Source organism: Epinephelus lanceolatus, chromosome 23 (genome assembly GCF_041903045.1).
Source record: "Epinephelus lanceolatus isolate andai-2023 chromosome 23, ASM4190304v1, whole genome shotgun sequence".
Classification (NCBI taxonomy): domain Eukaryota; kingdom Metazoa; phylum Chordata; class Actinopteri; order Perciformes; family Serranidae; genus Epinephelus; species Epinephelus lanceolatus.
In genome coordinates, this window is record NC_135756.1 from 7,992,196 (window position 1) to 8,016,990 (window position 24,795).

At 42.9% G+C, this 24,795-nt stretch overlaps 1 protein-coding gene across 2 annotated transcripts in view; it reads right to left on the reverse strand.

Annotated features, from left to right (window-relative positions):
- Window positions 1-2,211: 2,211 nt before the first annotated feature.
- Window positions 2,212-24,795, reverse strand: part of LOC117248986 (ankyrin repeat- and BTB/POZ domain-containing protein 3-A) — a 291,997-nt gene continuing 269,413 nt past the window's right edge. For both annotated transcript variants that reach the window (XM_033614259.2, XM_033614258.2), the window contains 8 exons: window positions 18,878-19,110; window positions 15,096-15,274; window positions 14,723-14,828; window positions 8,392-8,494; window positions 8,214-8,295; window positions 8,018-8,086; window positions 7,800-7,913; window positions 2,212-3,566 (listed from right to left, as the gene is read on the reverse strand). In XM_033614259.2, the coding sequence (XP_033470150.2) occupies window positions 3,336-3,566; window positions 7,800-7,913; window positions 8,018-8,086; window positions 8,214-8,295; window positions 8,392-8,494; window positions 14,723-14,828; window positions 15,096-15,274; window positions 18,878-19,110 (1,117 nt within the window). In that variant the 3' untranslated portion in view covers window positions 2,212-3,335. The remainder of the gene's footprint in view (window positions 3,567-7,799; window positions 7,914-8,017; window positions 8,087-8,213; window positions 8,296-8,391; window positions 8,495-14,722; window positions 14,829-15,095; window positions 15,275-18,877; window positions 19,111-24,795) is intronic.

Below are 24,795 nucleotides of genomic sequence, written 5' to 3' on the forward strand. Positions count from 1 at the left end.
GTTCGCAGACACCTGATAATGTGTGCTCATCCTTTTTCTCTGATAACTTACAATCCAGACACTAAGGTGGTTTTTAGCGGGAGGCCAAATTGCCCCCATAGGTCTCCTTCTCTCCTAAACAAACAGACCCGGTGACTTAAACAGGTGAAAACTTTGATCGTTTCTGATTCATTCGTGAATTTATCAATATATGTTTGTACATCAAAATGTCCTAAGATATAGTTTCAGCACATCCTCTCTGTTTATATTTAAGGAATAGTATCCTCATATTTAATTTAAATATTTCTTTCTTTGTCTTCTTTGGTTTTTGCTTTTTGTCTCTTCATTTATGTTTCTGGCTAAGTATCTTTGTCCTTTTACTTTCTCTTTTTAAAATATTTTCAAACGCACAAATGGAAACATGGCTTATTTTAGGAACTGCTCCCGCACTGTAATTTGAGCGTCTATTAATAAAAATAAACCTTTGCAAAAAAATAAAAATAAACAGGTAAAAACACTGAATAAAGCAGTTTAACATAAAAAAATCGGTGTTTTTCTGATGCTGCTTGTCATGGAGGGGCTGCATGGTTGACGTGAAAACACAAACGACCATATCTAGAGCTTGGTTTGTCTTTCTGAGCTGCTGTCGAAAGTGCAACACGGCAGTCTTCGTAGACGAGGACGTGCTCCCTGACTGTACACAACTCATTCTAAGGTAACGACGGTGATGAAACACTAAAGAAACATATTATATTTAATTTCTGCCAATATGTATCTCCCTATAACCTACACACCGGACCTTTAACAAAGAAACACAGAACTTAAAATGATCCTATTTATTTGTGTTGTCGAAAAATAAAACGCTTCTCTTTTGGCTCACATTCTTCACAAGTTTAAACTTCAAGATGTCACACTTTTATTTTATGAATACAAAAGACTAACTTACTGTGTTAATGAGCTCTTCTCCTTTTCCAAGACACGCCCTGCTCCTGACAGGTGAGGCACATCAAGCTGCTGCTTACACAGCATGACTTCTACACAGGTGAGCTTTGGGCTAATCATGATTAACAGGCTACTCTAAGCAGAAGCTGGCTGCCAGTCAGAGGCACACATTAGAGCAGCAGATTTAAATTCTCTGACACATCAGTTGCAGAATTCATCTAGAATTGGACATTCAAAGTGATTAATTTCAGCTGCAGGTTGTGGTTTATTCAACACTGTAAACGTAAGATTCTATCCATCGTAAAGGGTGCAGTTGAACAGAATTTTAAGCCCACCTTCAGTTGTTATGTTACTATAACTTTTTATTAAAAAACTAGCTGTTATGTTTTAGAATAGTTGTTAATTTTGTACAGATGATTCACCTGGTGGAGTTAAGTCGCTTAAAAGCTGTAGAAGAGCTCCAACTGTAGCAAAGTTTCCGTCTAAATTCAGCCCACATTTTAATTTATTTCCATTAAAATCAGCTCAAGAAAATGCTAATAATTACGCGTTCTCACCACCTACTGTTGCATAAATTTTACAAGTTGCTTGGTGTAAAAAGTTAAAGTAAAATTAAAGTAAGAAGTAAAAAGAAAGCGGTTGACGGTGAGGACAAATATGCATAACCATTGGTGTAGCTCTTCCTCACTGGAGAGCACTAAAAGAAGAAAAGTGACTACGGACAGACATGGGTACTGGAAGTAGAATGGACAGGTTGGTATTGTAAAATTGGAGTGCAGTGCCCATTCAAAACTTTTCTTTTTGCTTGAATCGACTATAACTGACCAACATTTCCATGCCGTGAAAACTAAAAAGTGTTTTTTAGAATTTATGGGATGTGCAAATTCAAAACGTGCACGCAAACAGGTGGCTGGGATGTAACGTTACTCCGTGAGTCCCGTAACATTGTTTTGTCTCTAATAAACTCAGCACTGACAGACAGTGTGTGGAAATTCAACCTTTCATTCACAGAACTGATGTTCTTGAGAAACTCCGCTGACAAAAGGTGACTTTAAAGATGCATCCTGGTGGCGACCTACCCTGATCATCTGGAATGTTTCAGAAACAGCAAAGTAACTGACGGGAACAACCTTTGACTGGACTTCACCTGGAACAACCAACACCCAGCTCAGCCCTGCCGACCTACACAGAAAGCACACCGAAAGCGAAACAGAGGATTCAAACAAACAGGTCAAACATGCAACTTTTGCATAAACGGACACATACAGCAGGAACAAACGGTCCGGGGAGCACATTCAATGAGACTGGTGTCGTCAGCCAAGCGCGTGTAGGAGAATACTGTACATCAGTTTACAAAAAAAAAAAAAAAAAGAACGACCAGCACGATGACTTTAAGGACATATTTACACTTAAATATCTTTAAAGAGAAAGTCCCTGCCAATCGAAATCCATCTCCAAAATCCCGCTCAGTCAGTTTTGCAGTGGATAGAAAGTTAATAAGCAGCGTTTTGCCCTTACTTCCCCTTCGGTCCGTGAAGTAAGCTCTGCATAAAAAGCAATATCAGGGCAGCTCAGTTGAGGAGGTGTCATGCAAAAAGAAAAAAGAAAGAAAAAAAAAGCCGACAGTGTTCGTGGAGTTAATTTCCCAGTTGGACATCCGTGTTTCAAGCATACGTCAGCATAGATTTCACTGAGTGGGCCGACTTTAGTTTAATCAGCGCTGCAGCGTCGGCCACGGTGGAAGTTCCTGTGATCAGTTTGGCCTCTGCACACAGTAGATATAGAACACAGTGAAACGTATCCAACATAGAAGTGACAGAATGTAAAGAAGTCCACCTAAAGTCCGTCTGCTGGCATTGCTACGAGTCACTTTTATTGGTTGTATAGTAGGATTATATTTTGGCATGTGTCAAACTGTATACTGCGATGGCGTCCACTTCCACGAGTGTGTAAACCTAACGTCTCATATCGGAGATGATGAGAAAGCTGCATTTATTGAGTTAAAATTCTACTCTACCTTTTTAAGCGAAAAAGGTGTACAGAATGTATTCCATGCATGTGTCCTATATGAAATACAATAAGTTTCATAATCACAATTAGGTCTAAGTGATACTGCTGGGTCTTTTTTTTTTTTGATAGTTTTTCTTGCTGTGGGGTGTGACGTGATCAGTGGGAGCCTTTAGGACGACAGAGTTCAAGAACAACACAAAGTTCTCTCTGATTTTTGTAACTTTAACCCTCAGGTGCGGCCGCGACCGGCAGAATTAAAGGGAATCCCTGACATAAAAACATCCGACAGCCCCTCTTCAGCGGCGGGGCCAGGACAGGTGGACGGGGCTGTGTAGCATGGCACTGGATGTCGGTGTTACATGGATGCTGTGCCTGGATCGGAGGGCTCTCGGCAGAGCATGGCGTCACACCACGGAGCCCTTGGAGGTGGAGAGGTGGATGGAGTGGATGCGTGTGGCCAGAGTTCTCTCCAGGTCGAGGAGGATGTCGGAGCAGATGCCGGGGCTGGACGCGGGGCTCTCTGCCGGCGGAGGCTCGTACAGCAGCTGCTTGAAGCCGTCGAGTTCGATCAGCAGCACCATGTTCTTCAGGAAATAGCCCTCGATGAAAGCCGTGAGCTCCGAGGCACCAAGGAACTACAGTAAAAACAGATGATGGGGAGACAATGACAGATCATCATGAAACGTGAAACATGATAGTGACGTAGCTGGAGGCAAGAAGAACTTTAGCAGGGCTTCTACAAGCAAATTAGATTTATGAATTTTTAAGACTTTTTTCTAATGCCACTCGGAATAAAATTTAAAGGGATAGTGCACCCAAAAATGAAAATTCAGCCATTATCTACTCACCCATATGCCGATGGAGGCTCAGGTGAAGTTTTAGAGTCCTCACATCCCTTGCGGAGATCGGCAGGGGCAGCGGCTAGCACACCTAATGGCAGACGGCGCCCCAGACTAACGTCCAAGAACACAAAATTGAATCCACAAAATATCTCCAACATGCTCATCCGTAGTGATCCAAGTGTCCTGAAGCCCCAACATAAAAAGTCGTTTGGAAAAACGTCATATGAACTCTGTTTTTAGCCTCACTGTAGCCTGTAGCTCTGACTGCTTCTCTGTGTCCGCGCTCACGTGTGCGTGCTTGCGCAAGATCAGCGAAAGCATGAGCTTTGCTTACCTGTGTTTACATCACGTGACACATGCACCGCAGGGAGAGACAACGGTAACCACAGAGCTAAAAGATAATTTGCACTACGGTCTTTTAGCAAAGGACAGCCCAACATGTCTGAAGAATTTGAAATTGAGGAGGAACAGCATTTCTTTGTTGAGCCGTATTTGTTTGAGCCCGAGTATACGGACGTGGAACTCAGGCTACTGGACGACGCAGCCGCCACAGCTCATGAGCCTAACCCTCAGCCAGCCGCAGAATACCGGAGTCGAGCACTGGAAACCTGGTGGTGTAGTTGTTTCAAATGCAAAGCAATGCCAACGGATGAGGAAAGTCTTTGCTGCTCAGACTGGAAATTGGCGATGCCTGCACTTGAGAATCTGGACATCAGGACTGACGAGACTGCTGCTCTTCAGAGACCGTGCATCACCGATCACCCTGAGCGCGTACACGTGAACACGGAGCACAGAGAAGCAGTCAGAGCTACAGGCTACAGTGAGGCTAAAAACAGAGTTCATATGACGTTTTTCGAAACAACTTTTTATGTCGGGGCTTCAGGACACTTGGATCACTACGGATGAGCAGTATGGAGATACTTTGTGGTTTCAATTTTGTGTTCTTGGATGTTAGTCTGGGGCGCCGTCAGCCATTAGGTGTGCTAGCTGCTCCCCCTGCCAATCTCCGCAAGGGATGTGAGGACTCTATAACTTCACCAGGGTCTCCATCGGCATATGGGTGAGTAGATAATGGCTGAATTTTCATTTTTGGGTGCACTATCCCTTTAAGATCAATTTTACAATCATGAAATTAAATGGAAAAAAAAAACATGAACCAATCACTTAGGGTCAGGAATAACTTTGCCAAGTATGTGTGGACCTTGAATTAATGACTAAGGAGAAATCTGGACCAGTTGGGAACCACTGGTCCAGGGTACAGTGACAGCTGGCTAGCAGACAATGGATCTTCTGCTCTGAGCATCCCAACCAGAAACAAAACATGAGGATTGCTGGTTCAACTTTCCTGATCTGTGTTAAATTAACGTGAGAGGCATTCGGTACATCATTTAGGAAATATCAATGTTACCAATTATTTTGAGATGTGACAATGCAACGTAAGAAAAAAAACGACTTGTAAAATCATACTTCTCATGTCTCAGCATTTAAAAGATTAATTTAATACATTTTAATACCAATTATGGAGTTATTTTTAAATGAATGAATTCAATGCCTATTAAGACTTTTTGGGGATCCATGGGAGTCCTGAACAGGTTGGATTTTGCCTCTGGGCAGCCAGAGGTTGTGCACTAAATGTAGCTCAGAAACAGAACTTCCTTGGTCTTTCACTTGTATTGCAAACTAGCTCAATTTCCAACAATATCCAGCCATATTAATTTGAGCCAGAATATATGGCCAAAGAAATGCAGCATAGAGGAGCTGCATTACACCAGTACCACACAGGAAGCAGAAACATTGCTCGTTTTTTTTTTTCCGGCACTCATGTAAACTAACTAAGCTGACCAGACAGGATGCACCAGCTCTTAATCTGTATCTTTTTGAGCGAAGAGCCCATGTGTGTGTTACTACGCATGAGAGTTTTGCTCCTCACTTGGACAGAGGTGCTCGAGACCTTCCTTAGGATCCTGAAGATACTCTGGAAAGACAACCCAGACCAGCAGCGCTGAGACGCAATGCACTCTGGTACATGTAGGCACTTCTGTGTTCACTAGCTAGTTACTAACTTTCTCTGCTCTTTGATAGATTTTATTTTGCTGAATAAAGCTGCCTGATGTTGCTGAAAACAACAATAAGATCACCCAAACAGAACCAAAACAATTAAGTTATGGGCCGTAAAACCTAAACAATGACACACATTAAACGCTCGGTGGAGCCGAGGAAACTGCAGAGTCGTGTGGTAACTCTCTGCGGGTTCATCACTATGAGCAAACACTTTCAGATACAAGCAGTCATTTGATCCACTGTTAATATAAAAACTTATATACAGTCAGGTCCATAATTATTTGGACAATGATACAGTTGTCATCATTTTGGCTCTGTACACCACCACAATGGGTTTTAAATGAATGAACAATGAATACCTGCTTAAAGTGCAGACTCTCAGCTTTCATTTAAGGCTTTTTTCAAAAATGTAGTATGAACCATGTAGGAATTACAACCATTTCTTCACACAGTCCCCCGACTTTAAGGGCTCATAAGTATTTGGACAAACTAACATAATCATCAATTAAACAGTCAGTTTTAATACTTGGTTGCAAATCCTTTACAGTCAATGACTGCCTGAAGTGTTGGACACATAGGCATCATCAGATGCTGGGTTTCTTCCCTGGTGATGCTCTGCCAGCCCTTTACTGTAGCCGTCTGCACTTCCTGCTTGTGTTTTGGGTGTTTTGCCCTCAGTTTTGGCTTCAGCAAGAGAAACACATGCTCAGTTGGATTCAGGTCAGATGATATGACTTGGCCATTGCAGAACATTCCACTTCTTTGCCTTAAAAATGTCTTTGGTTGCTTTTGCAATATGCTTCAGGTCATTGTCCAACTGCACTGTGAAGCATCATCCAATGAGTTTTGAAGCATTTGGTTGAATCTGAGCAGATAATGTAGCCCCAAACACTTCAGCTTTCATCCTGCTGCTCTTGTAAACAAGACAAGACTTCACTAGAATAAATACAGAGGGTTTATCACAAGATGCAAACCATTGGTTAGCCTTAAAAATGGAAGGCCAGATTAGGGTTTGTCAAAAACCATCTAAAAAGCCTGTACAGTTGTGGAACAGCATACTGTGGACAGATAAAACAAAGATCAACTACCAGAATGATGGGAAGACAAGAGAAGGAAGAAGGGAAGGAACTGCTCATGATCCAAAGCACACCACCTCATCAGTGAAGCATGGTGGAGGTACTGTTATGTCATGGCCATGTATGGCTGCCAGTGGAACTGGTTCTCTTGTATTTATTGATGATGTGACTGCTGACAAAAGCAGCAGGATGAAAGTGTGAAGTGTTTGGGGCACCATTATCTGCTCAGATTCAACCAAATGCTTCAAAACTCATTGGACGATGCTTCACAGTGCAGTTGGACATTGACCTGAAGCATATTGCAAAAGCAACCAAAGACATTTTTAAGGCAAAGAAGTGGAATGTTCTGCAATGGCCAAGTCATATCATCTGACCTGAATCCAACTGAGCATGCGTTTCTCTTGCTGAAGCCAAAACTGAGGGCAAAACACCCAAAACACAAGCAGGAAGTGCAGACGGCTACAGTAAAGGGCTGGCAGAGCATCACCAGGGAAGAAGCCCAGCATCTGATGATGCCTATGTGTCCAACACTTCAGGCAGTCATTGACTGCAAAGGATTTGCAACCAAGTATTAAAACTGACTGTTTAATTGATGATTATGTTAGTTTGTCCAAATACTTATGATCCCTTAAAGTTGGGGGACTGTGTGAAGAAATGGTTGTAATTCCTACACGGTTCATACTACATTTTTGAAAAAAGCCTTAAATGAAAGCTGATAGTCTGCACTTTAAGCAGGTATTCATTGTTTCATTTAAAACCCATTGTGGTGGTGTACAGAGCCAAAATGATGACAACTGTATCACTGTCCAAATAATTATGGACCTGACTGTATATACATATATATACTTTATTGTTGTCTTTAGTATTTATTGTTCTGTTTGCATCTCACCTTGGCATGTTTGTAGAGGTCCACGCAGGTTTCTGTGGTGATGTTCTTGGAGCAGATGATCTCACAGTGTCTCTGAAGGGCCTCTAGTTGGAAGAATTTGGCTGCAGACAGGAGCTGCAGGGAACAGTACAGCCACACAGAATGAGGCACAGGACTCGGGATTAGAAATGCTAATACTTGCACTGTTGCTCAGCAGGCTTTGGTTAAGTCTGTCTTACCTCCATGACTTCAGTGTTGCGTATGTGCAAAGACTCGGTGCCGCCGCAGTACAGATACTGCATGACCAGCTGAAACACAGAGCAGCACAGCGCTCAGTTGACAGCATCAATGTCGTTGTTTACTCACAGGTCTGATCTGCACACACGACATCTAGTACTTAATAACAGTGGTTTTAGATGATAATAAAATTCTTACATGGAAAATATTGTACTTGACATGGCTGATCTCAATACAGGTGTTCTCTGCTGCTGGTCTGTTCTGGAGCAGTGACTTGAACCTGAACGCAACACAAGAAATCACGGCGTTTATTACAGCTGTGTCATAAAAAACAAAATAAAAACATGCACCAATAAACAGCAAAACTCCTCCTCACCTGGGTGAAGCTGTAAACAGCAAAACTTTATGTGCATAAAACGGTTTCCCCTCCACCAGGAACGTCACGTCAGACATCTCCTTGTTGTTAAGGAAGTGGGGGTCTGCAGAAGGTGACAAAAAAAGATCCAGTAAAGAAAAAACAGCCGCATGAAGCCTCATTACTCAACTCTCCTAAACTGTGAGAGCAGAACAGCAAACAGAAAAAGATTAAACTAATGTGGTCATCAATTATTCAGAGGGCGATTCATCACTCAGCTATCGGCGCAACATTATCAAAATAATTCCCATTTCATTAGTATTCTAAAAGTTGAATTTGATACGCCGTCCTCTGGGCTGTTTCTTTAAGTGAGCATCCTGATGAATTAATTAGCTGTCAAAGGTTTTTAAACATTTATTCTCCTCACACACAAAGTAACACACCAGTTGTCATTTTATTGTAACTGCCGTGGATCAAACACTAGGTGGTGCTGCAGCACAGTCACTAAATGTTTCAGGGCCTCCTCATGCTCTAATCATATCAAACATGTGAAGACAAAAAGGAGATGTGATACTGTCTGTGACCTTCTCAACTTCAAAAGAGCTTTTCGTAGCAGATTAGACTGATACATCACATCCTTACAGATGTGAATGCAAACACCTGCCTCCAAAACACATCATGACAAATGTTCAGTGAGGTTTTAAATGAGTAACGTCGACTGACAGCCTGTTATCACACACGAAAACATTTCATTACTGAGATCACTGTGACAGCCGGCAAGAGAAAATAATATACTTTCTCAAGCCCTAGTCACACAGGACTAGTATTATTAGGAGACCTCATGTGATTTACAAATCCCCCCCCAACATCTGTGTTTCATGCAGCGCATTCACATGGGATAAGTAAAGTCTGAATTTACTGATATTATTCCCTTGATATGATGCTCACAGTCATTTGTACCTCACTTTTTACAGTGTTAAAATCCTTTTGTTTTCCTTTTAAATGTGGTTTAAACAAACAGAATTGAATCTGCCTGTACTAACCCATGTCCCCTGCTTTGCTTGTTGGGTTGTAGGGCAAGAGAAGATTGGAAAACAACAGGCTGAAATGAAGTTCAGCATATGTTCAATCAGGAAGACTTTCTTTGTCCTCATCCATTCACAATTCTGGCTGAATCCAAATGTCCGGACTTCAGCACACTTAAAGCAGCTGTGCGGAACTTTTTACCATTTATAAAACTGTCCCTAGTTCGCATCACCCCCCCTTGAAGATCCGCATATTTATTTGAACCCAACAGTGACAAAAAAGCCTTTCTCTATATGGCTATTTAGCGTAGCCTCGGTCGGGTCAGACACAGCGGAAGTCAGCAAACCAGAATACAACACCCGGAGGCGGAAGTAAGTCTGCACGCCCGCAGCGGCCCGCAGCCATTAAACCACAGAAGAAGAAGGAGCCGTGTTTACGAGTAGGATTTAAGAAACAGGCTAAATGACATGTAGTAGGGAGTAGTCTCTTGTACAGTAGGTGGTGGTATGCACCTGGAAGTTGTTTGTGATCTGCCAATAAATTGAGAGAAGAAGAAGAGCCGTGTTTACAGAGAGTGTTCTTCGAGTATGTGGTACCCAACGGGCATTGCTGAACAAATAACAGTTTTACCAGATGTATCTATAAGGACTTGGTTGTACTTTCAATGTCATGGCGGATAAAGAAGGAGCACCATCTAAAAGAAAAAGAACAGAAGAAGGCTAATGGGACAGTGATAGGGCTCAAGCCCTAGCGTGTAAACCTCAGTCGGGCATTCACCAAGTGGAGAGAGCTGAGAGGTTTGAAAGGTTTTAAAACTGATCCCGAGTTGGCCCTTTTCCTAATCGACAGGCATGTCATTTTTGTTTTTATTTAGAGAATATACCGCAACTTGTTAGACGTTGTTTCACTTCAATATATGACGACATGGAAATTATAAGCAAGCTAAATGTAACGTTAGCTGATGTGAACCGCTTTTGTCTGGTAACGTTACAACGAACGCCACAAAATTATCTGTGACTGTGACCATGAACACAAATATACAGCAGGCAGTTGTCCTCAGTTTATAAGAAATTCAGAGCTACACCAGAACATTTTTGATTTTCCTCTCGCTCTCCAAAACAAATGCATGCGGTAATTGACTTGACAGACTTTGCGGGTATATTCACGGGAAGTTTGGGAGTGCTTCGGGCTGTCCAAAGCTACAATCTAGCCAGTCCACAGGGGGCCTCAAGCTGACTTTCTGCAGACTTCCAGAGAGTCTGCTTGGGCTGCAGACTTCAGCAGGCTTTACTGATTTAATAACCCACAATTCATTGCAATACAGATGTGACGTTGTGGGTTGTTCAACTGCCGAACAAAATATCTTATGAATGTGTAAAATAGCTAATGATAGTTAGGTCTATTAAAAAGCTACTTGAATTGCGTAGGCCAGAAATAATATTCAACCACATCATGATACAGAGATATGTTTAAGTTCAGGCTGTAGAGGGACTGAAAATACATTTCATTATTGCAGCCTGTCAGGCTGCGCAGTGATATTGCCTGTTATATAGAGATGTATTAATAGCCTACATATTTGTTTAGTCACACAAAAGGCCATACATGGGATTTATATCTTGTTATCTGCAGGGACAGATGAGTAGGCACTGTTCATCAACTTATATGGCATATATATGAATATGACAGCAGCAGTTGAATGTTTCTACAGCAACGAGTAAAACAGTCAGGGGCTGTCTATCAGCCACTTGCAGTCTTTATGTGATGACTGTAAATACATCACTCTATGTACAATTGAAGTCCGTGAGGGCTCAGTCTCCAGGTCCAGAGGGTGGATGTTTGGATTCAGCCTCCATCCCACTCCCACTGCTTCCTCTAATCAGCTGACTATGGGTGTTCACTCTTCTAGTTTGCCATGATCTCAGCCAATCAGGATGCTACTGCAAAATGTTAAATCTGCTCTCTCCTCTGCTGCTGTCAGCTGTCATTTTAGGCCGTTCACCTCCAGCCATTGTATCCAGAGTCCAGGACAAGCTCAACAAAGGCTCATTCCTCTACTCATCCAGATCATCGGCATTTCTCCATCTTCTTCTCATCACATCTTCACCACCTCTACCACCACCAGCGGGGGTTCCCTATTCGACGATGGATTCATCACCCTCCTTAAATCACACCATCTCTACTGGGTCTTTTCGCCAAAGACTTTCCACATTTTTCATTCTTATGTGCTAGTTAATGAATATTCCTTTAACTATGAAAAACGAGTGTCACCTGATTGAAATGGTGGATAGAATGATACTGTTGTTGTCTTCTTGGTATGGAGCGAATAGCTGATATGATCATTGACACAACTTCTTGAAGTGGGATAAATTCTGAAACGTTTCAACATGGTATATTTGAAACTCTGTTAGACTATTTTGGGAAAGACCACTGCGCTCAAACCTCTGGGTGCGTTGTCCAAAAAGAGTCCTTAAATGAATCCAAAAAAATGGGGATTGCACACTTCCAGAATGCAGACTCTGTTAGACTGACACTGAGCAGCCCTGTGCACAGTACTGTACAGTAATGTGCTATTGTATTATTTTATACCTTTTGTTGCAGTGTTTGTTATTGTTGGGCTTGTCGTATGTCTATTTGTTGTCCTTTTGTTGAACGTCTATATTGATATGAACATATTAAGTAAAAAAAAGAACCGACTCTGCCATACATTGTCATCCATCCCATCATCTTTCGCGATTTTGCTTCTCTGATGGATTGGAAGTTGCTCTCTCTGTGCATGGGTCTCTGTGCTGTGTAGCGAGATGAGCCTCCTGCACCCAAAATGCTGTCACAACCTTTATTAATGACTCCCAACACAGCCATAATTTGCCATAAATCTCCACCAGGAAAGAGGCAGAAAAACGGAGCAGAGAAAACAGAAAAACTAAATACGACCTCAAATCACTGAGATGCCGATTTGCACAGGACTAATATTATCACAGGACCTCTGTGTTGGGAGAAATATAGTGGGTAATTTGCAGTGGAATTTTGACTTGACAAATTAGGGGCATGGCAGATTTGCACGAGATTAACACCACAGATGACCTCTACAAATTCCAAATGAAATGCTTCTGAGAGCTTGTCGAGACCTGCAGATACTCTGGTGAAAATAAAAGCTTATCCTAAATGCAACTAAAAATTAAAAGGCGCCAATATTTCTCAAATGCCAAAAGAAATTGTTGTATTAGTTAATAAACAGAGGTAATACTTGTGATCATTTGAAGAACAATTTGAAGAAATAATCTGTGCCAGTTTGATCAGTGTATATTTGCCTTTTTGCCATTATGAAACAATGCATTACAAAAGCAATTTAAACTACAATTAGCTCATAAAAGCTTTAATATTTGCTGGAAAACAAAGTTTCCACCTGCAGAGACTTTATTAACTTAACATCTGAGGGAAAAAGGCAGTCATTGTCGGCATCGTATAAAGGCCCAGACACACCAAACTGACACCAAAGAACTAGTGGCGACCAAGGCCGAATGTTGCGTCATTTCTTATCTCCTGTGTCTTGGCCAGAAAGTCGGATTGAAGACACCGCAAAGACGACAGCCAACAGCCAAGTAGCACCTACGTTCTGCGCCAGTGTGAAAGGAAATAACTCTGCATACAGGCAGGCGGCGGTAGTCTGTATTCATCGTTGAAAAGGAGAAACCGGAGGACCAACAAGGATGGTTTCAAGATGCTAGTTTGCCAGTTAGCAGATTTACAACACAACCCCATGTTGAAAGATATATGTGCTTGTGACAATTACAAACTTGTGACAAAAAAAATTCTGCTTAAGAGCTTAATGGCCCAAAAAAAACTGCATTGATATAACAATTTTGTTCTGATCTCATGCCTTTATGACTTAAGTCGTTTGTTTACTTTCCTCACTTGTGTTTCTTTTCTTGTGCGCTGAACTGAACTGCCAATCAGAGTGATTTCATTCAATGCCAATTCAACATGCTAAATCAGCATACATTCACCGGCCACTTTATCAGGTACACCTTGCTCGTACCAGGCTGGACCCCTTATGCCTTCAGAACTGCCTTAATTCTTGGTGTCACAGATTCAACAAGGTGCTGGAAACGTTACTCAGAGATTTTGCTCCCTATTGACATGATGACATCACACAGTTGCTGCAGATTTGTCGGCTACACATCCATGATGAGAATCTCCCGTTCCACCACATCCCAAAGGTGCTCTATTGGATTAAGATCTGGTGACTGTGGACACTAAATTCTGACCCTACCATCTGAATGTGGCAACAGAAATCCAGACTCATCAGACCAGGCAACATTTTTCCAATCTTCTATTGTCCAGTTTTGGTGAGCCTGTGTGAACTGTAGCCTCAGTTTCCTGTTGTTAGCTGACAGGAGTGGCACCTGGTGTGGTCTTCTGCTGCTGTAGCCCATCTGCTTCAAGGTTGGACAAGGTGTTGTTGCTTCAGAGATGGTCTTCTGCACACCTTGGTTGTAACCAGTGGTTATTTGACTTCCTGTTGCCTTTCTATCATCTTGAACCAGTCTGGCCATTCTCCTCTGACCTCTGGCATCAACAAGGCATTTTGGCTCACTGGATATTTTCTCTTTTTGGGACCATCCTCTGTAAACCCTAGAGATGGACAGACCAGCCCATCTGGCACCAACAATCATGCCACGTTTAAAGTCACCTAAATCACCTTTCTTCCTCATTGAGATGCTCACTTTGAACTTCAGCAGGTCGTCTTCACCATGTCTACATGCCTAAATGCACTGAGTGGCTGCCACTTGATTGGCAGATTAGCTATTTCCACTTATGAGCAGTTGAATAGGTGTGCCTGAGTGTAAAAAAAGCCAACAAGGGCCGACTAGTGCCAACGGTCTGGGACACATCACAAAAACTAGGGCAATGGCATCGATTTCTAATAAAACCTAGATGCCAGGACCCAAGATGGCGCCTATTCATTCCAATGGAGTTGCTAGCTTCTGGGTTTACTTCTCTGATATGCCCACTTAATATGCACAGTAGTGTTTCTCCCGCTGGCCCCTGGGGATCGTTCCTGGGGGCCTGGGCAACAGACGCTCATAGACAGCCAGACATTGACCAACAGCTGACCACCAGCTTGGTGTGACAGGACCTTTAAGCACAGTTTAATTACCAAGTGATCTCCTACCTCAACAGTTTAAGACATCTCCTCCCACAAAACAAGAATCTCTCAGCTCCCCACTTTAACTCTCCCCCTAATGTCAGTCGCTCGTCACTCAGCTTCATTTAATGCAGAAAGTACGAGACAGGAACAGTCACTATTTTTAACTTGCTCTCTTACCTAAGCGTGAGGTCTGCTTCTTCTTGATCTCTGTCAGCTTAGGGATGGGGAAGGGCCCGTAGCACTGCGTGAAAATGACTGACAGCTGCTGGCTTATCACCTCGTTCTGCAGACAGACACCGACACAAGTGAGGACAGAAACTTTATACAGATTATGGTTTTCTGGCCTCTGTTTTCCATGAGCTCAAATCTTATGCAAATGTATGATAATATAGTTTGGAGTGCAACTAAATATATGCAAATATGAGTGTTAATGTCACCCCAGCACACGAGCACAGGACAGTTTGTACTCCCAGCAACCCAGCCTTACTTTGTCAGATGTTTCTCTAACAAGCATTTTGTTTACATGCACATGAAAGAAAGCCCTGGTGACCTTGCTGGCTCGGAGGATCTGGAACATGAGCGGCAGGCCGTGCGTGATGAGCTCCTCTGTGTACTCCTCCTCCTGGATGCAGCTGAAGTCTTTGAGCAGGCCCTGGATCAGTGGTCGGCGGTGCTGGATGAAGCAGGTACGCAGGGACTCGAGCCAGGTGTGCAGCGTCCAGGGAACACCTGGGAACAGCACCACACGAACAGTGAATACATACTTGTGCACGGCAGAGCCGATTTGAGCCAGAGCAGTGTTCAAGGGCGACAGAACCGACCATGTTTCCATCACTTTGGTGGTGTTTGCATGAGTTGAAGGGCGACTGCATGGTGAGTGTTGGGTTAGTGAGAGAACTCTGGCAGGAATATAAACGCAGCACTTGAATATAATTAAAAAATGTCCTGTAAAAAATGGCTGCAATGTTCTGGAACAATATGATGAGCTCTGGATGTGAGATTAACATAAATAATGATATGACAGTGGAGGCTTTGTGTATTGACAGCTCTGTTGAGATGATTAATGGAGTAGAAAGTTAATCAATTCCGGTCAGCGGTTAATCATTCATCAAGCCAAATTTGCTGATTCCAGCCTCTCAGATTTGAGTATTTGCCTGTTTTTTATGTTTCATATATTCCTAAATGTGTTATCTCTGGATTTTAGACTCTTGATCGGACAAAACAAGCACTTTAACCTCTCCTACTCTCTATCATAGACCATTTTATGTCTTTGTAGGGCCGACAGGGGATCTTTAGGGAGAGACAGCAGGTCAGCAGTATATGTCAGGCGCATTATCTGGTATCTGGAATCAAGTGGTATGCATCATCGAAAAGCAGGGAACATGACGATTGATTTAAGATGCAGCAACTTTTTAATCATCATAAATCTGACATTTACATTGTGTTTTAAGTTTAGAGTGTGTAGGGGCTTAGAACAGTATGATAGAAGTACATGACAGCCATTCCCTTGATCAATTATGTCTCCTAAGTTGCTGCAGCATTTTTTAGGTTGATACCATCTGTTACACACATTTGGTGCTAAATTGAAGCAAGTTTGATGACTGGAGATTCGATCAAAATGCTCACAAATCCCTCCAAAATACCACATTAAGACACCAAAAGCTTGAGGAACACCAAAGAAAAATTCATGCTGTAATTTGTGATCAAAACCCCTCTAAATTTGGAGATTTCTGTAAGAACTGAATTCATCAACAATTGGATGGTGAAGACTTCTTTTCTGGAAACTGCTGAGAAACTCCCTTATTGTAAATATGCCTATAAAAGCCATCCATCCTCTGCATGCCTGAGGTTTGTTGCTGTAAAGTTTCATGAGCCTGTGATTATCCAAGAGGTCACAATAGGTCATTCTGTTTTTTTAAAAAATGGTCTTGCTACAATAAAATGGCTACTATGGGGACTAAAATCATCACACATGAACAAAACTGGGCTCACTGATTCCACAAAAGTCTCAGCTTTCCAGTCTTGCAAATTTATGCAATTCCAAGGCTGTTAAGGGACCCCAGTATGCAGATATATTCAGGTATAATAGGCAGAAAAAACATGTCTGTACTGCATGCAAAAAGCTGCATGGTTTTTGCCCAAAACTGCATTTGATGAGACGAGATTCGTAGGTATTCAGAAGTCAAGGGACCCCTGTGAAAATGACCATGCATGTTTTTTGGCCTAACTTTGGAGCATCATTTAACCCCCTTCATGGCAAGCTAGTTGGCACCAATGGACTCCTGAGGTCTTCTAGTTTAATATCAAACCACTCTAGCTTTAAAAGCCATCTACAGCCTCGGAATGGTCTTCTAGTGGAGTGGAAGAGGTTAAAGAGGTCACACTGGGCTCCGGGAGCTTGTGATGGGCATTTTTCATTATTTTCCGACACTCTATAGCACAAAATCAAGATAGGTTGAGTTCATTCTTGACTTTGGAAACAGTAGTTGACAAAAGGATCTCACCACAAGGTCCCTTTAGAAGCTACAGCCAGAGGAAGGTTAGCTAAGGTTAGCACAAAGACTGGAAACAGGGGGAGACAGTTAAGCCTTGATCACCCGTCAGTACAGACACACAGACAGCAGCAGAATTGCACACAGGCAGCAGACACACAGGCTTTTATATTCATACAAAAACATTCATATATTTATACGCAGACACGTTCTACACATACACACACGAAAATATGATGGCGAGCTCCTGACAGCAAAAAGAGAAGTTCCTTTGTTTGTTGTATTTGGCTGAACAACATAAAATTTCAACAAAGGAAAACCCAGGACAGAGAATACAGTTTATACATGAAGTCCACAAAACAATCGTCCAGTTTACTTTTCTAGCACATGGGCAGTCATCATGCTTGTACTGCAATAAAATCAGTTTACCAGCTGTTTGTCTAAAGCTTGGTACCTGACACATTTTATCTCGTTTTTACCCCCTGTACAACCACAACTTATTTACTTACACTTTGGGTTTTGGAGTATTAAACATATAAGATGCAACAGAGCTGTTTCCAGTCTTTATGCTAAGCTAAGCTAACTAGCCGCTGCCTTTTGCTTCATATATACTGTGCGGACATGAGAGTGTATCATCTGCTCATCTACCCTTCATCAAGAAAGCAAATAAGAGTATTTCTCAAAGCGTCAAACTGAAATTGAACCTGTATAATTTCAAGTTAACTCTATCTGCTGAGGACTGAGTGATTAGACCATAGACGGTATATAAAGATGGACGGCATGACAGCTTCCCAGAAGTGAACCCGGGTGGTTGGCTGCAGTATATAGACAGAGTCAGACGTCTACCACGGCCACAGGAGAGGAAAACGATTGGCGCCACAATTTGCAACAAAAGGCTGAAATGCTAACAAAATGGCTGTAGCTAGAGAAAAACATCAGATTTGACGCAGAGCGCTGTTAAACTATAACTGCAACCGGCCGCATATCATGCTGACATTAAAGGACTCATTTTTTTGTTGGTTTCTGACACTGCAAGTCACAGCCGGATTTCGTCAACTTGCTCCAATAAACTGTTTTTCCCTCAGGTGTAGGCAAGCCTTAATTGTGCTCTGTCTCTATAGATCATAAATCCCGTCCCCTTCATGTTAGCCGCTAGCTGATGGGACATGGACCAAACTTAAACATCAAATTACACGTCAAATAAGTTTTTCCCAAAGTTAGTTTCTGTCATTTTAGGTAGTTCTTATCATGCTGATATTTGTTACAATTTTTGTTTTTCTGATGAACCTGATATCGTGGCTCTACCCCTGAATCAATACTGTGCAGATTCTGGCTCCAAATGATGTCACCAGCGTAAAATGGTAGCCTTCGTATCTGGAAGATTTTGGCTTCATTTTTCTAGAATAGCAGAAGTGGAGACATGTCGTCCATCTTTACATACAATCTATGGATACAACCAAAAAGTCAAGAACAGTTACCAAATGGGACTTGTAATGAGACTGTTTTGTAAACTCAAATAAAGGTAGTCAATCCTACTCAGTTCCAAATGGACTGAACAATGTCGAGGTGAAAGATGATGATTGCCACATGTAAAGAATAAGCACTGCTTTAGGAAACTTCTTCATCATCATGCTCACACCTTTGACCCAACCTGCTATCGCCTCAGATATAAAAAAGTCCTGCGACTGTTTCATGGCTGGATGAGTAGCGGTGATAGCTGAGAGAGCGCACAGGACAGGACGGGACAGGACAGGCACAGCATGAGCACATCTCCAGGACAGCTGGAGGCACCAGAGAGCGATGCATGTGTGCCAGTGAAGCATGTATTAGTAAATCTGACCTAAGCTGCGGATGTCTATGGTGATGTCCACATGGCCGTGCTCTGCGCTATGGTACATGGCCTCTCTCAGGGCCCTCAGTTTGGCCTTTCCTGTTCGCAGCGTCCCTCCACCGTTGGCCTGCGGCGCCAACCTCTTCTCCCCGGGGTCCAAACTCTCGGCCAGGATCTCCTCCAGGGACAGCACGTCCCCCTTCTCGTGCTCTGGCTGGGACAGCAGCTTCCGGAATACATTCCTGGAGGGACAGAGGTAGAAAATAAAAACCCAGACAGAGATTAAAGAGAAGCAGGGTGACGGATTGTTTTATGGTCAGGGGAAGAAGTAAAAAAAGGGATTCAAGCTATGGGGAGGAGGTGAGAGCACTGCAAAACACCTAGCATGGCCCCGGGTCAAACAGTAGAAGAGGAGCTGTGAAGTGGATGATCACAGACCGGAAAATGGTTCTAAATTAGGCATACACGTACTGTGTTAACTCCACATTAAACCCATCCAGCTCTCCAGCTCTGATGGCACTCAAAATATTCTCACGTACTTAATTAAGCTCGATTGCGTACTCAGTTCTGTAGAGTCAAAATATATGAAGCCGAGACTGATTATTGCCTCTAAAAAGAGAGGACAAAATTGCAATATAACATTTGTGTTTGTCGTCAGATTCATTAGTACTGTTTGCAACATTGCAACGCACTGTTTCTGCAACAGACTGATGCAGCACGTAATGTATACGGTGTGATCACAGCTTGAGGATGCATCACTGCACCATCTGCTTTAGCGAGGAGGGGCTCGTTTAGAGGCCAAGTCCAACACGACATCACATCCTGTTTCTGAGATTGTTTGATCACTGATGACAAGACGGTGGGAGGTTCACTGCCATCACTTTGAACCTGTTCATAAATCGGTGTTTGATCTCTGCTAACAGTCCCCGGGGTCTGAGTGTACACCGATACAGATTAGTATTTTCTCTGGTTTGGTCCAGGGACAGTGGCACAGTGGTGTCGCCTACAAACAAGAGGGACCCTGGTTCGAATCCTGGGATGAGGGAGAGTTTCTCTGCTTCTCTGTCAGCGTGGGTCTTCTCTGGGTGCTCCAGCTTCCTCCCACAGTCCAAAGACATGCAGGTTAATTGGTGACTCTAAACTGTCCGTAGGTGTGAATGTGAGTGTGAATGGCTGTCTGTCTCTATGTGTCAGCCCTGTGATAGTCTGGTGACCTGTCCAGGGTGTACCCCGCCTCTCAACCAATGTCAGCTGGGACAGGCTCCAGCCCCTCGTGACCCCCAACAGGAATGAACGAATAGTCCAGGGACATTGCGGAAGTATGCAGACACTCAAACATTACATCTTTGTGTGATTACTGAACATCTCATTCTTTCACCATGGGCATTCATGTTATGCTACAACAACTTCCATTCTTCCCATGAGACTTTTCATCAGATTTCGTAGACTGGCTGCAGGAATTTCCTCCCATGCAGCCACAAGAGCATCGGTGAGGTCTCACACTGATGTTGGATGACTAGGACTGACTCACAGCCCAAAGGTGTTAGATGGAGGTTGAGGTCAGGGCTCTGTGCAGGCCTGCCAAGTTTCTCTACACCAAATTTTCTGGGGGTTTTTCTTTTGATTTTCACATTGGCTAGTCATCCTGTTTAATTTGTCTTCTGATTAAATCGGAACTGTTGAAACAAGTTGTAGGAAGCCTCTGCAAGTAATTGGTTGCTGGCAGACACTCTGTGCTGCAATAAAATGGTTAATCAGCAGTGTTGTGCACTGTAGAGCCGATGTGCTGCTGGTTCTGCCGGCCTGAATAGAATATAATGTCTACTGTTATGTACAGCCTTTATAGACTGAGCTGAGTAGTGATGTGCTGGTCGACCCGTAACCCGCGGGACCCGCAAATGGACCTGCGGGTCGGGCAGCAGTGATCATCTGTTAAATCAGTCTGTAAATGATATTTTTACATTATTGGCTATTACTGTCATGGCATCCGAAGGTACTGATGCGTTGAGCAGGTGACAGTCCGCGGTTGTTTTCAAAACACACTTGTGTCACACACTCCAAAAGAAACTTGTTGAAACTTTAAACAATAATTTATTGTACAAAACAGGGGAAACAAACGTTGACAAAAACGGTTCTATAATTCATATTAAATTCAAAAGATAACGAAAAAACAGCTACAAGTTAGAGGGATTAGTGATAAAGTGGTAAAACTTGGCATTGATCCACAGCCTCAGACGGATGCGCTCAAGCCTGCCGTGCGCACAAGCTCAGTTGGTAGTCTATACTATATTTTCACATTTTTAACAATACAATTTAAAAGTTTTGATTTTTATTGATAACCTACATTTACCAACAAAAAAAGACTACATTTAGCACCAAAAAAATATGTTAAAAAAATAAATAAATAAAAATAATAATAATAAAAAAAAGTAAATAAAAAAACGAATATCGAATACAAAATTTTCATAACAAATACTTACCCACAGAAACGAATATTCGAATATCCGAATATCTGGGTACAGCCCTAACACAGAGTGGAGTGTCCACATACTTCTGGCCAAAAAGTAAGCATATAACGTACTACCATAGGTTATAGAGCCTTCAGCCGTTCTATCCCCTGCTTCGAACTCTCTCCCCCATGACACTGGCAATATTGATTCCTTTTCCACTTTCAAATCCCGCCTGAAAACACACCTTTTCAAGTCGGCATATTCAGTCTGATTTAATGGTGACACACATATTGAGACTTGAGACCAGCTGAGATGTGGTATCTTGGCTCTGGTGCTAGAAACCAACCGGCTCCACTCAGTTCCAGAGGAGAATAGAAAGTGTCACCTGTTTGATCTGGGGGAGGCTGAAATGCACTTTTCGTTCTATTGTCCATTAATCACAGTCTGAGACACAGACATTTCCTTAAAACGTCTGCAGAGTGTCCTGATTGTTTCCTACAGTGTGTCTGATGAATGCAGACTTCAGTACCTGTTTACAGACAAAGTGAGTCACCTCCAGCTCAGTGTGTTAAATCCCTGCCAAGAGTGTAGGAGGGCGCCTTATGTTTGATGTGTTAAAGGCTCAGTCTGTGCCTCACATGTGCCTCAGTTATGTTTTATAAAGTCGAAGCAGCAGGATTGTTCTTATATTTGCTTTGACATCCTTTGGCTTTGTGTGACAGGCATGGATGTGTATTATATTTCTTCTTTTGCTGTCATTATGTTTTGTTCTCTTGTTTATTATGTTTTAAGTGTATGTAAGCCGATGCAGGCTAGGCACCTTACTGTGCATGAGGCCCATATAGGGAAACAGACTCATATATTGTCTTACTGAGGGTTACATGAGAAGATTGAAATAGCCTTGTGACACATTTAGCTTAGCTAGCTTAGCACACAGACTAGAAGCAGGGAGAGCAGACTTCCAGTTCCAAATATTTACACATTTATTTTGTGTATTTAACATCTGGACATAAAAAGAAATATTGGTTTAGGTTTAATGAGCAGTTAACTTATGCATTGGAGCTGTCAAGTGACCAATGACAGCTGAGCCTAGTAGCTGCACAGACGCTCTGTCCTCAATATAAAGCACTGTACATTTTTCTAGTAACAAAAGTCCAGGTAGAGCCTTGTTACACACACACCTCCAAATATGGCACATGAGCTATGAGCATACCCAGTGTGTTGTTTGTAACACCATGGAGCGTAGAAACAAAATACTCTGTAGATAAGACAGAAGTAAATGAGTGCTTCCGTGAGAGTAGGCTGCTTGGGAACAGCATGAAACACCGACATTTAGACAAACATTGCATTTGTGTTCTATAATTGCTATTGTCGCTTACTTCCAAGTCGAAATTAGTTTATACTCTTTGATTTCCCCACAGGTCGTCACACTTTCCATGAGGCCTGTGTTTAGCTTTTACAGTCATCACTCATGTTCTTCTTTCCTGAGTGTGGTGGTGACTATTTCTTTCCAAGAATTTAAGGTCATCTGACCATCTCTATGGTCTCTTGGTGAAGAGTTAAAGAGATGTCTGTACAGGTGAACCTTCTTGGCCAGTATTTCCTGCTGTACTAAGAAGCGTGGTGTGTGCAGTGGGTGCCTAGTTACAAAAATTCAGAGGTGTACAACAAAGTGCCGCGGCAACTTTTGGAACCTTCGCAATCAACTTGCAAGGGATGGTTGTGTTCTTTTTTTGCCACAAGGACACTAAGATGAACTTCAAGTTGAGCATAGCGTTAGTTCAGGCAGGACACGATGTCCAGCTCAGCTCACATCCCAGCTACATCAGCTGATCTCAAACAGCCAACCAACTGATGGAGCAGCTGATTGATGGAAGGGAGTCAGCTGATTGATCACATGATTCCTTTCTATGCAACCAGTTGGTGAATCTCATTCATGGCGCCCTATTTAAACTGCTCTGGCCTGCCTACTGTTGCTGCTTCCTCTGTAAGCCACTTTGCAACCTGCCTCCACCCCAGCTCCTCCTTTTCATGTTGTGTCTGACTTAATCAATGTCATTTCTGTTTGTCAGTGATGCTGCTCTGTTCTGTTCCTGGGGGGGTCTTTGCTGCTGCTCTCCCTGCCTTACGCCGGAATTCCCCTGGATGCGTATCCGTTGCGGAACGGCAGCGCTGGTTATCCGCTGCGTGCTCCACCGTCCGTCAACACCCACCGGCTGTGTTTGCTGTGCGGTGCGGTGCAGGTCCGCCGGACAGCAGGGGTCACGAGGACCCACGAGATCTCGCGAATTCACGCATAATCATGCGATATAACAAGATGTAGTTTCTATAAACAGAACCACAAAACCAGAGGAGTAGTAGGAAGACATCTCGGTGCACCTCCATGATTAACATCTCCTCGTCCATGGTGTCAACGGGGTGAAATGATGTCTGAAAACCTCTGACCTGTTGACTTTAGGCCTGCCTCTGCCCATTATGTAGTTTTCAAGGTGTAGTGCAGGGAAATATGATCTGCCGTGAACACTGTGTATTTTATTTTGAAAATAAACCGGATGTTTTATATTATTTCTGTGCACGACTTCCTGTCCCGGATCGCTGCGTTGTGCTCCGGCGTCCGGCAAAAATAGAAGTCCTGTGTATCTGTTGCGGAGGGCTCCGGAGTGCTGCAGCTGTGACGAAGCCGGAACGCAGCACAGCCGCAGCCGGTGGAAACATACACATTGACTAGAATTGAAACGGATCGGCTCCGCTGCTGTTCCAGAGCACAGACGCAACCAACACGCATCTGGTGGAATTTGGGGGTTAGGCTTTCCATGGAGGCGCATGGAAGGGCGGGGAGGTGTGCTCTCTCTGCCTCAGGATTTCCACGTAGGTGCGTGGAAGGGCAGAACAGAGCCATACAGCCAAATATAACACTGAGAAATGGAAACCAAGTTTTCTATGACTAAAGCGTTCCTTACTTACAAGCCAACAAGATACAATACAAGTCTATAGCTGGTTTTTGTTGTTGATGCTAGCCTTTTCCTGCTTTCAGATTAATGCTAATCATGGCTAAACCTGTCTAATCTCTCAACAAATTGCACAAAATAAAATAGATCTCATCTGCTTATCTAACACAGTCTAGATGCGTCTTAAGTCACATTTCCGAAACAGAAGAAGTGTTATCTTATTTGTAAATGCTGCTGTCTCCCTCTCATTTCATCTCTTTCTCCTTACCCTGTTTACAAACTTGGCGTTAAGTGTGAACTTTCACGCCCCACCATCTCACAACCAATCCTAATGCAGTTTGAGTCTGCTCACGATGCGCTGCAGCATCATCATCATACTATAATTGATTGTCTTAATAATGCTGCATTGTGTTGTTGGCTTACCACTCCAGCTCCTTCCTGACAGCTCTCACTGCCCTGAATGTTAATGGGCTTTATCTAACCCAGCTGCGGGGAAATGATGTCAAACCAAAGCCATAAGTGCTGCTGA